General features: G+C 38.7%; 1 protein-coding gene across 2 annotated transcripts in view; it reads left to right on the plus strand.

Moving 5' to 3' along the window:
* The window catches only part of Rassf8 (Ras association domain family member 8), a 133587-nt gene extending 129350 nt beyond the window's left edge, over window positions 1-4237 (plus strand). For both annotated transcript variants that reach the window (XM_076854223.1, XM_076854224.1), the window contains exon 6: window positions 138-4237. In XM_076854223.1, coding sequence (XP_076710338.1) covers window positions 138-259 — 122 coding nt within the window. In that variant the 3' untranslated portion in view covers window positions 260-4237. The remainder of the gene's footprint in view (window positions 1-137) is intronic.
* Window positions 4238-16558: the final 12321 nt, after the last annotated feature.

Consider the following 16558-nt stretch of genomic DNA (forward strand, 5'->3'; position numbering starts at 1 on the left):
ACAAGGGTTTGTAGTGGTTGCTATATGCAGTTCTCTCTCTCAGGTTTTTTTAAGGCAGGAAATATTCTAATTTGTCACATTGCTAAGCGCTGCTAAGTAATGAGTACATCAAGTGACTTTCTTTATTTCTCATTTAGAGGCACCATTCCAGTCTGGGTCCCTGAAGCGACCTGGTTCATCTCGGCAGCTTCCCAGTAATCTTCGTATTCTACAGAATCCTATCTCGTCTGGTTTTAATCCTGAAGGCATATATGTATAACATTATCTGTCTTTAGGGGAGAGATCAATAAAAGTACCAAGGACAGTCAAATTTCTACTTTGATTTGTGCCAATGATGAACAGAGGACATGTTTCACAAGTCACCATATTTTTTTCTCTCCTAAATTGCATACCACTTGGAGCCATACCCTGTGCACTGATGCTAAAGAACAAAGAAACTGTTTTCACACATCAACAGTATTGACATTTTTGTCCAGCAGCTGTAATACAAAGCCTTCATTTTTATTTGTAGCATTTGAGAGCATTGGTAAAGTATTATACTATGTGTATACATAAATAAACCGTGAATTAAGAGTAAAGAGAAATATGTGACTGGTTTAGTTTAATTTATTCTTTGTAATTGATTAATGTGTGAATGTTAATGTTTTAATATTTTTATTAATACTTATCCTGTGATTTAATTATGTTACATATTGTGTGATTATGACTGTGTGCATGTTGTCAGACTCTATCCATGCATTACGGATTTATAACTACACACGTGTCATGGGGTGCTCCACCATCCAGACTAACTCCAGAAGAACCCACTTGCATTAATTTCATGAGCCTGTTTTAGCCATTGCTTAATTAGGTGAAGTAATTGAGATTTCTTTTTAATATGGAATTTAATCTTTCCTTCACAGTATTTGCAAATATATAAGTGACCACATAACAGAAATGTTTTTCATGAGGTAAATTATACATGTTAAAGTTTGCAGTCTTTCATATCATGTTGAGCAAAAACCTAATTGTTGTATATCTATTCAAACAGTCATGGGGGTTCCTGATACATTATGTGATTTGTTTCTGTCCTGCCTTATCATTTACACTCAAGGATCCTCAGAATTAATATAATATATGTTATAGAGGCCTGAGGATCGGGTTAGTATACTTTGTGAATATTGCTTCAAATTATATATTTTAAAATAACCCATTTCTCATGTATGGTCTGTTGGTATACACGCCTACAGGTGAGTTATTGCTTCCACATAATTTACTCTGTATATTATGAACAACTGTGCTTTTTCTTCAGTCACTTAGGGAGAGAGTAGATTGGAGTTAGCTCCTTTTTACCAAGGAAATAAAGTTAAATTCAGAGTATATTTTTCATTTTTAAGTTTGACTTTTATAGGATATAAATCTCCATTTGTGTGTATATTGTTTTATTTATAAAGCCAAAAATGAGCCCACAACTCCACCATGAGTAGTGGCTTAACTGAGATTATCAAGTAATATTTAGACAGATGCTGTCAGACACTTCTTAGCCACTTTTACTTTCCCTCTGATCAAATTTGGTACAATATAATTAATATTTTAATCTGAAATTTAAAGTAGTTTTTAGTTCTAAAGGAAATATATTCTCTGTATTACTTACATGCAACAAAATAAAAGTGGATTAATATAGTATTGCCATGGTAACAATAAAGAGATATATCTTATGCATGAAGGCAACTTTGGATGTTTCAACACATTAGACTTATTTTGGTTTAATGAATGCTGAGAATGCTGCTTTATTTAGGTTTCCTATGAAAAATTTTAAGAATGACTATGAAAATATATAGATGCTTCTAGAGAACTGAAAGTAACATAGTGTTGCCTTTTCTAGTCCAGCTAAGTAGTAGACCTCAACTGAACATATTATTCTTTGGGTTCTTGGAGTTATCAAATTGGTCTTGCCATTATACTGTTTTGCAAATAACTTAAGGAAAAATGATTCTTAACTAAGTAATCATAACCTGTACACATTTGCTCTCAGTTTATAATATATATTTCATATCTACATATATTTAAAAATCAGAATTAAATGTCTAAATAATTTGTAGCTTTTTTGACAATAATGATTTAGGTATGCCCAATATATGCCTTACTTTTAAAGATTCCTATCCTCTACTGAGTCATTTTGTTGTTCAGAGAAATTGAGACCTTATTCACAAAGAAAAACATTTTATAAATTGTATTCTATTTAAATCAAAATGTTAAACTGTAGGTGTATTACACTTTGCAATTAGAAATTACAAAGATGCCTTGGTATATCACAAAGAACACAAAAGTCGGTATCTAATTTAGTACTTGTAAATTATTAACAGAATTGCCTAATAAGTTTAAAGAAAGATAGAGAGCATCCAACCAACTTGTAGTAGTCCTGGGTTCTCCAGCATAGTATCCCCAGTTAACCTCTGACTTCTTCAGAATTTTCAAGCTGCCAAATAATGGACCTAGTTACACATGAAAATACTGTTTCCTAGATGGGAAGATGTAAATATGAATTAATGAACACATTGAGCAGCAGTACTTTTTAATCAGTCATACTACTGGAAGCACATAACTGAAGAATATTTTTTAAATCTTTTTTTTAAAACAGAGGAAAACTCATTTCTGTAGAAACATCTTTAAATATTTTAGTCTATTTGTGATCATTTTTACCTATTGTGAATACAAATGAATTAGATTAAGTGCCACATCTTTGGATACTTTTGGAGGGGGGAGAAGTTAATGGTATAAAGAAATACCAAACATAAAATTTTGCATCTAAGGGATAATTCAGGTTCTAAATAATAAATTAGAATACAAATTTATGTGTTTTTTGAATCATACTGTAAAGTGTTTTATTGTGATTTTCTACAACTATTAAAGATATTAAAGTGGTTTTTTCTTACCAAGAAATCATTTGAAATAGCATTATGTCTATTTGACCTTTAGAATATCATTATTCTCAGAGAATGGTACATAGTGGGTCACCTCAGTTTTTTTCATTTTCTTTATAATTTGATTTGCTTATATTTGGTTTTTCTCTTAATGCACAGGGAATTTTTTTATGAGACTTCAATTTTAGTAGAAATTGCCCACTTAATTCCCAGTCACCAATGAGTAAATTGTCAGTTCCTATATTTGCATAGAAAACTAGACTGATCAAGTTAACAAAAAACTGAATAATACAATAAAAAAAAAACAGAATATGTGGTGTGAAATGTGAAGTATGGCCATGTATAAGAACAGATAAGCACTTGCTTCCACAGTAAAAATAAAAGGTATCCCTGTACTAAAAGACAGCTTTCTTTGTGAATAAGAACAAAACAGCCTTTCGAGAAAAAGAATTCTTCATTGAAAAGACACTTATGTAAACACCTTTCCAAGTTAGAACTGTATTAGATTGAGGAAATAATGTGGAAAAAGCAAAAACTCGATTTCAGGCATGCAAAGGCTGTGAGCAGTTGGGCAGTTGTACATTGCCTTTGAAAAATTGGGCCTTAATTTATATGTATATAATGGCACTGTGTTTGAATCTCTCTTCTACATAAAGTTGTCTTTTTAGTCTGTATTGTATTAAAATTTAGCTCATTAGTATTACTTTTGTATTATGTCAGTTTTTTAAGTTGCATGTTTCTACTGTTTGCTACAGTATTTTTAAGTTTTGGGTGAAGGCCACCAGCTGTATCAAACAACACAACAATCACTATTTATTCAGTATTGCTGCTTTATGTTTGCCGACCAAGCTTTCGATGCCTGGACAGTGACTGCTAGAAAGCTGCAGGAGCTCTTTCCAATGCATTTTATATATTTTTAGAAATCAAATAAATGCAGATAACTATTTAGTATACTAATTATATTAAACCAGCAGAATATAAAGGCAATAAAATATATACTTATATATGGGGGGAGGGGAAAGATTAAAAATATGGGTTCACAACCAGACACGATGATGGCCCTAAATGTATTTCTCAATGTCTTTCTTCACTGACCCTAGAAGGATTTGAGTTGCTGCAGCTTTAAACAGAAAATTACCACGTTCACTAGTTGTGGACTATAAATATGCTTTTAGTAATGCTTTGCTTATGTTCAAATAAAAAGTCTATAATATGTATTATATGTAACTATTTTCTTTTGACCTTTATTTCAAAATGTATATTTTCTGATTATTATCATGAGCTGTAAAGCAAAGGATCAATATGTGATATTCCCCCAAATAATAAATTTTCAGGATTCATTGGGGCAGAACTATTGTTGGTTTGTTTCTTATGTGTTTAACATTTTTAAATGTAATTTTATTTCCTTTAAATGATGACAGAATTGTTCTGTCCACATCAATGACACCAGTTATGTTTTTCCACATATGATGTTGTTATAACTGAAGAATCCTGTTGCTCAAAAGGTAGCTGCTGGGCTGGGGCTGGGGCTGAGAGGTAGAGCACTTGCCTAGCATGTGTGAGGCCCTGGGTTCGATCCTCAGGACCACATAAAAATAAATACAAAAAAAAATTGTGTCCATCTACAATGAAAAACATTTTTTTAAAAAAAGGTAGCTGCTTCATCAAGTAAAGCTTAATTAAGAAACTACCATGCCTCCCTTTTATTTCTAGAGTGAAAGGAAAAGTTATTTCTTAATCTCTGTACTCCCCAGATCTTCTGAAAGCCCAAGTGAGAGAAAGGGAGCTAACGCTTCAGAGCCCATGGTGCCAGGGCAACATGAGGCACTCGTCACACGTGAACACTCACAGCCATCCGGGGAACTTCTCCCAAATTGCAATCCAGTAAGTGGCTAACAGCACTTGAATGTAGAACTTTCAGACCCAGAGTACCTCCCTGCATCCCATGGTAAAGTTGCATAAGCTCTACAATGCAAGTGTCTGCATTTTAACCACCCCACAGTGAAAATGTATAAATTTTATAGGAATATTTTTATAAGTAGAAGTTACATCTTGACCAAGAGACTATACAAAGTAATAGTGTACTCGAAAAGCAAAGTTAAAATGAAGAGCTTTAACTCAATTATTCTATATCCAAGCTTGGAGGACTTATAATTCTAGTAATCCATCCTATACCTTCTTTAAAGCCATGGTTTTATGTTCAAGGCAGAACAAGAAACAGGATATGTTCACCTGACTCTTCCTGCTGCTGGCTCTGCAGATTTGTGCAGTATCTTAGGGGAAGTTGCTGGAATCTTTGGTGAGATCCTGTTGTTGGCTAGACACCAGACAGAAATGAGCAGGCTTGCTCTCTGCCTCAAGGAGACCACAGTCATTAAATGAGTCAGGTGACAACCTCAGTGCAACCTGTTAAGCATGATTAAGGGGGCCTGGACAGACTGTCATGGAAACAAAAGAAGGATCACCCCCTAACCTGTGGTATCAGAAGACCCTGGAGAAAGCGATAGGATCAAGGGTGGGTTTTCTGGTCAGGCTGGAAGATGGAAAGTTGAAGAGCCTGTAGAGCTGTGGCAGGACAGTGAAGGGCAGGGAGGGCTAAAGGAGAAGGGGGGTTGGCATCAGATCATGAAGGGCCTTGACTGTCATGGTAAGGAGTTTCGGTTTTATCCTGAGAGCCCCTGGGAAGTTTTAAGCATGGAAATGAAATGATCAGATTAGCATATAATAAAGATGCTTCTGGATGACAGTGTGGAGACATGAATAAGAAGAGTCATGAAAGGAGCCAGAAAGACAAAAGGGCTATAGGAGTCAAACCAGAGATGATGGTAACCTGAACTAAGAAAGGAGATAGCTATTGGAGTTTATTCATTGAACAAATTTTTGTTGAACACCTACTTTGTACCAGGATATGAAGAGAATCAGGCAGGTTATCCTAAGTAGACAATAGAAAAAGGACTTGGTATTTAAAAATGGAATTCAGAACAAAAGAATTTTTTAAATCCCAGGTATTTAACAGCTATCCACCGTCCTAAGTAGATGGTGGAAATGGTACTGTGGGTCTACGAATAATGAGTACTCACAGATATCCTGTCTTGAGTGCTGGCAGGCAAGAGACAGGCACAGGAGAGATGGAGAAGAGAACAAAAACATGGAGAACAGAATGTGTATTCTGAAGTGTGTCTTCATTTGGGCTTGTCCCCTGCAGAGAGCCGCCCCTGCGGTGTTCCTTGTGAGAATGGCAGGGTGTGGAGGAATGCCCTTCTTCTTATAATATTCCATCACCCACGTCTTCATTCAGTATATTGGGATATTGCTTTCCCAGCATTAAACTTGACTTGTGTGTTCTATATCTACTGCTTCCATCCATCTGCCATGTGGATGAGTTCAAGGTGATAGAAGGATCTGACACAGACCAGAATGAAGGGACATAAAGAAGGTGAACAATACAAACTCATCTATGCAAAATCAATGTTTACAAACTTCCTGCAACTGATGGAAGTATGAAAATCAAATAAAATTGGAATACTTACTAACAAAATATTTTAAGCATTAAGAAAATCCTAGATACTAAGCAAAGAACACAGTGAGCAACAAACACCACAAAGAGAGGATGGGTAGAGCAAGGAGGGGTGCAGAATGTACCTCAGGAGCAATGCAGCCACGGGGAGGGTTTCTTGTGACAACTGTGGCAATCATTGTATGCAGTCATGAGCCACTTATACATCATGTCACCAATGCTAACCTCCACCTGCACCCTTAAGGACCACACCATCCAGGCTTACCTCCATAAAATGAAAAAAGGTCTCCCTTTTATTGAGCTAAAATAGATTCCCTTGTCGGGGCTGAATCATAATGTGGTGGGGGAGCATGGCAGGAATAGACAAACTCTAGATAGGGCAAAGGGGTGGGAGGGGAAGAGATGGGGCATGGGGGTAAAAAAGATGGTGGAGTGAGATGGACATCGTTACCCTAAGCACAAGTATGAAGACATGAATGGTGTGACTATACTTTGTATACAACCAGAGATATGAAAAATTGTGCCCTATATGTGCAATATGAATTGTAATGCATTCTACTGTCATAAATAACATTAGAATCAAATGTTAAAGAAAAAAAATTCATTTGTCATGTAAATTTTCATTAAGACCACGCAGAAGAAACAATTTCTCACTAATGCATTAGAATTTCAGATATTTGAAGACATCTCTATGTCCCTGGTTTTTTCCTCTTTCCTTGGATAAATAGTCTAAATTCTTTCAAACAGTTCCCTCTCTTCTAACATACTTTAGACTACTCTTGAACACTACAACCAGGACTGATGACAAACTCCATCTGTGACTGAACTGAGTCAGCATGGAGGATTTATTTGATTCATTGTTACAGGATGTTGTAACTCCTAAAACCTAAATTGGATGGGTTTGTCAGTTGGGTTAGATGGTGTTTGGGGAGCCTCAACTTAGAATCACTGAACTGGCAGTTGACTAAAATCCTGTCTTTTACCCATTTTCTGCTCAGGAAAAGCTTCCCTAATTGAATGAGGGTAGTTGAATTTCAGGATGCATATGCAGAATTTTACTTTATGAAAATACTTATCTCTAAAGTAGTAAGTTCCAGAAGGAAGAGATATGAACTTTAATGTTAGGTCTAAATGAGGTTAATTTTTGTTGAGGCCAGAGCTCTACAGAAAGACACACACGGAGGTTAGTAGCTAGAAAAACAGGGAAGGGTCCCCTGAAGTGGGCGAGGCTCTTGAAGAGCAGAAAGGTTCCCACTCTCTAGTACTTCAGAAATTCACACCAGAGATTCAACTGTGAACAAAACCCCAAATGCCTGCTCACATGGAACTTGTAATCTAGTGAGGAAGACAGATGCTGTCCATGGAAAACACGCACACAATACCAGTGAGAAAAGAGCTAAAGAGGAAAACATGAAGCATTAAAGAGAAATAGGAAGAGTCACAGTTGGGGGAAGGACTGCAGTTTTCCAGAGGAGGCGTGAGAAGGCCTTTCTTGAAAGATGACACTGGTGTAAAGATTTACTCACAGGCCATGCTGCAATGAGGGGAGGTCTGTGGCCATGGGCCCCACATCAAGCTCAAGTGTCCAGGAAGCCTGCACAGACAACTCTGTTTCTAAGCAACTGACTCAGAACGTATAGGCCCTTCCTGGCCAGGAGCTGTAACCTCCTTGGACCAGTTACTTAGTCTTCTCAAATCTCAAAGAGTCTGGAAAGAAGTTATTTTAATGATATCAAACAAATGTTGCAAATCTGAATTACCCTCAAGCCTTCCCAAATTAAAAGTAAATTCACAGATAAAATGTCCTTCTGCAACTAGAATCAAACTTGGTCTACTCTACTTTCCAAAATAGTGGCTAAGGTATGAAACTTTAGATCTAAACAGGCTTTATTTTACTATCTAGCCCCTCCAAAATTAATGGCTTTATAACCTGTAAATATATACTTTTAAATTCAAACTGATAAATAAATGCAAGCCACTGTCAGGTACTTTTTTGTGACGTTAAATGAATATTTCCAGGTGGCCCTCAGGAAAGAAAAACAAAGGTTTCTAACCCAAAAGGACACAGATCCAAACCACATAAAATTGAAGTAAAGTTCTTAGCTCTTTGTTGTCATAGCCTCCTGTGTTATCTAGAGATCATCAGGCACTCTTTAAGCAGGAACAGCAAGACTGGCTATCACTCTGAAAGCTCAGGCAACAGAGGGAAGAATATACAAATGGGGAAAGCTACCAGCAAAGGCAACAACATCAGAATGAAAAGGCAGACTGTGGATTCAGAGAAAACACTCGGAAACCACACATCTGAAAACAGAGTGATGCTGGACAATGTAAGCGACTCACAGACTTACTACCAATAAACAAATATTCCAATTAACAAGTGGGCAAAGAAACTGTATAGACACTTCTCCAAAGAAGACACTAAGATAGTCAACAGGTGTATGAGGATATATTCAACATCAGTAATCAACAAACAAGTTAAATCCTCAGTGATTCCACCTCACACCTGCCATACCTGCTGTTCTTGATAAGAGATGTGTTGGTTATAAAGTGGAGAAAAGGTTGCAACACCTGCACACTGTTGATGGGAGTATAAATTGGTACAGCTGGTATGAAAAATGGTAGAGAAGTGCCTCAAAATACTTTTTTTTAATAAAACAACCATATGACCCAGCAATTCCTGAACTGGGTTTATATTTCCCCAAAATGAATTCAGCCCTTCAAAGAGATATCTACCCTCCCATGCTCACTGCAGCATTTTGCAGTATTATTTACAATAGCCAAGACAAAGACTCAATCCAAGAGCCCATTAGTGCGTGAATAAAGAACTTATGTAACTACAATATGTACATCATAGATATTGATGAAATATAATCCAACCTTTAAGAAAGGAAATAAAGTCACTTGCAAAAACATGAATGAAGTTAGAGAACATCATGCTACATGAAAAATAAGCCAGACATGGGGAAAAAGTACTTCATGATCTCATTTATACATGCAATCTAAAACAAACACACCAAATACATAGAAACAGAACAATGGTTAAGCAGGAAGGGGGAGTAAAGGGGAGAGATGTGAGTCAAAGGGTACAAACTTGCAGTTAGGAAGGAAGAATAACTCTAGAGGTCTAATTACTACAGGAGGATGACAGTTAATAATATTGCGCAAGTAGATTTTAGGTGACTTTACTACACAGACAAAAAAAGAGGTACATGTGGAAGGTGATATATATGTTAATTTGTTTACTTGTAAGAAATCATTTCACTATGTATATCATAACATCATGTTAAATATGAACAATAAAAAGAATTTAAAAGAACAAACTGTCAAGGCAACAAGCCACTATCATATATTACTATGGTAAAAAATAAACAAACTGGTTCCTATAACCTGAATTATCAAGAACTGCCCAGACTTTCATTTGAAGCTCCATTCACCACATTGCAGAGGGAAGTCCCCCATGTATATTTGCTTAGAGAGGACCCTGTAAAGGGTTGATCCTCCATGTTTTCTCTAAATCTTGTTTTCTCTAAGTTTACTGGGGCTCTTGGTAAGAGGGATATTATCAAATAGCATTAGCAATATAACAATTCTAGTGGTTTATTTGAGATTCATGCTGCAGCATGTGGACACAATGGTATTTGATAACAAGAAAGACTTTCATTTGGTTTTTATCGTATTATTGTAATCTAAATATTATGAATGTAATATATCTACATAAGTATACTATGATAGTGAATTTTATGTGTTAACATGTCTGGGCCACAGGATTCTCAGATACTTGGTCAAATATTATTCTGGGTGTTTTTGAATGAGATTAACTATTATTTTCTGAAAAAGAATATCTATATTAATGTTTTTAGAAGAAATTATGCCTGATATGTCTTATTCCCAGTCCTGACCCAGGATTTATTTTTGTGGTCATTCTTCTGTTTTTTGTTTGTTGTTTTGGGTACCAGGGAGAGACTGAACTCAGGGGCACTCAACTACTGGGCTACATCCCCAGCTCTATTTTGTGTTTTAATTTAGAGACAGGCTCTCACTGAGTTGCTTAGTGCATTGCTTTTGCTGAGGCTGGCTTTGAATTCACTATCCTCCTGTCTCAATCTTGGGAGCCAATGGGATTATAGGCACGTGCCTGGACATTCTTCTATACTGTGCACATTTAAATACAGATACATCATACAACCATTTAAGATTCTACAAATAATATATCAAATACTTTTCCCACTTTTTGTAGCAAATTTATTGTATACATTTAAGGTATTAAACATGTTATAATGTGCTTATCCTGATACACATATACATGGTAAAGTGATTACTAGAGTCAACTAACATATCCATCACCCCTTATAGTAACCTATCTTAGAAAAGATACTGGAGTTCTGCATAGGAACTCTAGTAAAAAAGTAGGGGCCAGGCGCAGTGGCACATGCCTATAATCCCAACGGCTCGGGAGGGTGAGGCAGGAGAATCTCAAATTCAAAGCCAGCCTCAGAAAAAGCAAGGTGCTAAACAACTCAGTGAGACCCTGTCTCTAAATAAAATATTAAAAAATAGGGCTGGGGATGTGGATCAGCGGTCCAGTGCCCCTGAGTTCAATCCCCAGTACCACCCCCCGCAAAAAAAAAAAAAAAAGGAAAAAGAAGTGGGAATACAAAGAGTGGAGATGAGGTAATTCTAACAGTAACTCAAGAGTGGAGAGGCAGAACCAACAGGGACAGAGAAATGGAAATTGCTAAACACACTCCAGAGATGCTTTTCAGGGAGAATATCAATAAAGTCCTAGGTCTGGCTGTACACAGAAATGAAAGGAGAGTAGTTACAGTTCATCCCATGATTTCTAAGCAAAGAAGTTAGAAAGGTGAGACCTGTTCCACTAGAAAATCTTTGGCAAAACCTGGTTGGAATCCCACTGTGCCACCTTCTCACTATATAACTTGAGAAAGCCACTTAGTTCCTCTAGTTTTCAGCTTATCTGTCAAGGGAGGGTGCTGCATGAGATCATCTCCTCTGTCCTCACCAACCCTGAAGAAAGGGTAATGGCAGTGAAATCCTACTACTTTGTGACAACTCTAATGGATGCGAGAGCTATCAAGAAGGAAGATACTTAGAAGATGATGAGTAAAATATGGCACAAGTCTTGCTGAGCTGATGGTAAGATGTGTACTGCAATATGCGAAAGCATTTGATGGTGTTAGTCTGAAAGTTGTTGAGGAAACAAAGATGAAGATTGACATATAGAAAATATCTACAGAGACAGTCATTTAAAATGCAGGTGCACCCTCCAAGTACATACACACAAATATATTTTTAAATGATATAAACTTTCTCTGGGAGAAGTATAAACATTTGTTACTCTACTGAGAGGGAACCAACATCTTCGTGACACCTGGGGACCTAATATAAATATCGAATCTATGCTGCAATCCACGCAGCAAAAAATAGTTCTCCAGGCGCAGGTGATGAGCAGATTGAAAATATAGGAAGAATAAGAAATAAAAACAAAATACACGAAAATAGGTAAAAGTGGGGCGGGTGGGTGAGCTAGCCCTAATGGGATCTAGCTGAACAAAGAGCAGAGCTCCCTATGTTTATTATATAGGTTTTAACATCAAAAGATTTATTATGAGAAAACTTCTCCAAGGTAAACAAACTGAGATTGTAAGCAGGAACAGACTAATTGGGGCTTCTCAGCCTCTGCAATATCTTCTCTAGCTCCCGGCAGCTGGTACCTCAAGGCTATGATGCACCTATGTTTCTTCTACCTCTGGGCAGCTGGTGTTTGAACCCAAAGCTCTTGAGCTCATAAATTCCATGCCAGGCATGGAATCTACTCTATCAACAGTGGCCACCTGCAAATGGGAGGTCCTCTGGAACCCTGCCACAAAAAGATTCCCCAAAACAGTGTCTCACTGTCCAGGGCTCTAGAGTTCAAAGCAATGATTGATTCTTGGTTCCCAACAAGAATCTAAGGCCCCACTTACTGAGTTAGAATTCCTAATCTAGTGAGTACCTTTTAAAAGAGGCCCTCATGCCAATCATAGGCACATTCTAGTTAGCTGGTGTAGACCAAAAAGCACCAAGGTCAGGAGCTGTGGGGGGGATGAGGCCAACAGACTGAAGAGGCTGGAGAGAGAGACCATGTAGAAGGAGAAACTAAAAAGCAGTGAGAGAACCATTCGTACCATAAGAGCTGTGATGACAAAACACCATAAACAACAAACAGTCGTTTCCTCACAGTTCTGGAGGCTGAGGAGCCCAAGATGGTCTCAGCAGGTTTGGTGTCTGGGGCCCATTGCCCATAAATGTTGCCTTCTTGCTATGTCTTCACATGGTGAACAAAACAAGCTCCCTTGGGCCTCTTTCTTTTCTTTTCTTTTCTTTTTTTAATTGTTCAAACCATCACAGTAAGCCTTAGGCCTCTTTTTTAAAAGGCACTAATTCCATTCATGGGGGCCAACTTCACAAAAGACCCCACTTCAGAATGCCACCTCCTTGGGGTTAGGATTTTAGCATGTGAATTGTGCAGGAAAGCTAACAGACCACAGCAATCACTGTCTAACCACAGGTAAATAGGACACTATCTGCAAGGATCTTGTACTTAGGTGATAAGATGTCAAAAACACAAATTTAACAAATGTCTTTTTTTAAAAATTTCTTTTGTTTTTAGCAACTCCAGATTTCTTTTTTTTTTTTTTAAGAGAGAATTTTATTCACATGACCTGTCTCTGCTCTCCAGCCCCCATTCTCAGAAAGCAGAGATCATGACGGAATCAAACACCTGAGCCTTTCCTGCCTTTTAGCAATTTAGGGCAAAAGAAGGGAATTTTGAGACTGGAGCAGGCTGTCCTGAAGACGATATGTATGGTTTAAAGATAATAAGCCAACACAACCAATGAGCTAGATGGGGTCTGGGGAGTGAGGGAAGTCACACACACCTGGAGATTGCCCAAGACACAGAGGGATGGAGGTGTGAGCTGCAGAGCCACGTGCATGCACAGTGCTCCTGAAGCACCCAGGCAGCCTGGGGGCACTTTCTCACACTAGAGTGTGTATGGGATGTGTGCCTGTGTGTATACGTGTGTGTGCCCATGTGCACACATGGGCGCTCAGGAGGAGGAAGCAGAGCTAGCTGCTGGCTCTGAATGCTTCTTCCACCACAGAGGCTGGGAATCAGGGCCCACTTTTTTCCCTGAATCACTATGACCCAGGGATCCTTGTGCCATCCAAAGATGGGGAGGTGGGGAAAGAAGGGAAAGTGCCCCCAAATTAACTGATGATGTGTTTTAATTAAGAACGAGAATAAATGTGATATTTCTTTCTTTAACTCCGAGTGCTGTGGAGAACTTATGTCTGTTTAATTTTGTTATCATAAATCTGGCCTGATGTGAGCCATTTCTGATGGATCATTGTGGAAATGGTTTTAATAGGTTAACTTTGTTTAAATTCCCCATTTTCTAAGTATCTGATACTTTTTTTTTTTTTGTACCAGGAATCGAACTCAGAGGCACTCGACCACTGAGCCACATTTTCAGCCCTATTTTATATTCTATTTAGAGACAGGTTCTCACTGAGTTGCTTAGGGCCTCACCATTGCTGAGGCTGGCTTCAAACTCACAATCCTCCTGCTTCAGACTCCCGAGCCACTGAGATTACAGGTGTGTGCCACCATGAGTGGCTGTCTGATATTTTTAAGAAAAAAGAAGTGGAGAATAAAAAGTATATAGGAGTGTGTGGAGACCCATGTTTTCACTCTTTCCTAAAAGCCGTATAACACTAGACAAGTTACTGACTCTCTGGGCCTCAGTTTCCACTTTTGTCAAATGAAGAGCTGAATTTCTAAGTCTTTTCCAGCTACAGCACCCTGTGATTCTATGATATTAACAAAGATGATAAATGTAAATATTTCAAAGATGATAAAGATGAAGAACAGAAATCACAAATGTGGTAGCACTGAAATTTATCAGTCAATTATTGAATTGAGACTCTTAAAAGTTTTTCTCTGAACATTGTCTACAATATGGCAGCAAGAGAAACAGAGAACTAAGAGGTAATCTGGCTAAAGAAAGGTCAATCACCTTTCGTCATCTAACAAGAGGATCCACTCAGGGTGACTGGACAGAGCCTCCTCTGGCTTAGGGCTCTGGCATTGCACGGCAGAGTGCCTGGTCCAGGCATCTGCTTATGGCCCTTAAAGACTGATCTGGCAACAAGACACCTTTATGCCTCCAATTCTTAATCCCTACTGGCTTTAGCTCACAAAAACATTACTTAATATCCTCCCCTCCTTCCCTGCAACCCCACATTAGGTTCACCGGTTACGTGGCAATAGCATCTTTGTTTTCTGTGACTCAGTTATCATACCTGTACAGTGATTTGTCTGGTCATTTAACATCAGCTTCACTATTCTGCTATTGCCACAAGGACAAGGATTTCGTCTGTTTTGTTCATCCCTGTATTCCAGGCCCTGGTGGATAACATGCCTTTAACAAACATAAATTGAATGAAAAGATGAATGAATGAATCCCATCTGGCAAAGAAGACAAAGACTCCCTGCCCAGGTCAAATCACTAACAACTGAAATGACAGCCTCTTTTCACTGGCTCCACGGCCTGCCCATCCTCCATTCCCAGTGGCCTTCTCTTCTCTCTCCTAGGCTTCAGCCCCTTGGCAATAGCACTGGTGCTCAAGGTGGCAGGCAAGAGACAGTGACACATTGCCGTGACCTGGTCCCTTCCACCTTGCCCTTCTGCTGTTGTTTGCCAATGCTTTGTGCATATTTTGTGAGTTTGCACTCCGCACCTCCTCACCCAGGCCCCGCTTCCTGAGTTAGAATGCGTACAGTCTTCACATCTGGCCCGGGGCTTGCCAGAGGGAGCACAGGGTGCTGCTGTGTTCAAAGGTCTGACTTTCCTCTCCTCCGCCTTCATGTATCTCATGGATGGACACTCATACACAAACACTCAAATTGGAGATGGATGGTATTTCTGTTTCTCAATGGACCCAATCCAGGATCGCCTCCCATTCCTAATGTAGCAATCCCATCTCTTGCCAAGATACTTGGGTGATAAAAATCTGAAGTCAGCCCTCAATCCATCCATTCCGAGCTCCAGGTCCATTTCCAAAGCCCAGGAGTCCTCTGCTTCAACTTCCCTTCTCTTGCCTGGAGCTACATTCCTCTACGCGTTCACCCCATCTGCCATAGCTACCTCCCTCCCTCCCTCTTCTATGCCCATAGCTCCCTCTTATTTCTTTCTTCAAAAGTCCATTAGGCTTAATATCTCTAATTTAAGATAAATAGAATAAACACATCCTTGCCCAGATGGAAATTAGGTTGGCTATCTTTCTTTACCTCATAATGTCATCAAAGTAAATTCTCAAATTGGATGGCTCAAGGTCATTTTTAATGATTCTATTACTTCTTTGTTCCAGAGAGAACGAATTCCCAGTAGGCTTTCCTCAACCTCTGTCAACCATTTGTTTGATTTAGAAAAAGCCTAGTATTCCCCAAATAGGACTGCAGCACAGACAATGTGTGTAGAGCTGGGAAGCCTGCCCACCGGGAGGACACAATTAAAGCCTGACACCCCGTCTTCCTTCTCCAGCTGCCACTGGCTTTCTGCATTTCTCCCACAGAGAGGGATGGAGAGGGGCTCCCCGCCCTGGATCTCCCCCTGCTAGGCAGCAGCGCTGTCACTGCCTGGTCATCCTATGCCCTCTGCAGGAGGACTCTATTTTGGCTCCATTTTATCCACAGCTCCCTGAAGTTAGTCTGTATAGAATCAGCCCTTGATCTTGTGCTACCACGTATTACCTGAAATTAGCCCACAAGTTCCCACCTGCTTGAAGTTCAGGATTTGTGTTCATGCTACTAAAGTTCACTGAGAAAACTTCTATTTACACTGACAAACCCTGGTGCTTGGAAGACTTTCAGAGTGGCAGGGAGGGAGTACTGATATGGATATTCACACACTGATTTTAATCTATTGAAGATAGCTTTGGCATATATATCTAATTACCTTCTTGTTTTCCTAAGTTCTGGATCATGACCCCAAGTCTATATTCTCGTTTGTTTCCCCATGACAAAAAAAAAAAAAAAAAAGAATAAAACACCTGGAACACTCTAGGTGAAAGA

This window comes from Callospermophilus lateralis, chromosome 4 (genome assembly GCF_048772815.1).
Source record: "Callospermophilus lateralis isolate mCalLat2 chromosome 4, mCalLat2.hap1, whole genome shotgun sequence".
NCBI classification, from domain to species: domain Eukaryota; kingdom Metazoa; phylum Chordata; class Mammalia; order Rodentia; family Sciuridae; genus Callospermophilus; species Callospermophilus lateralis.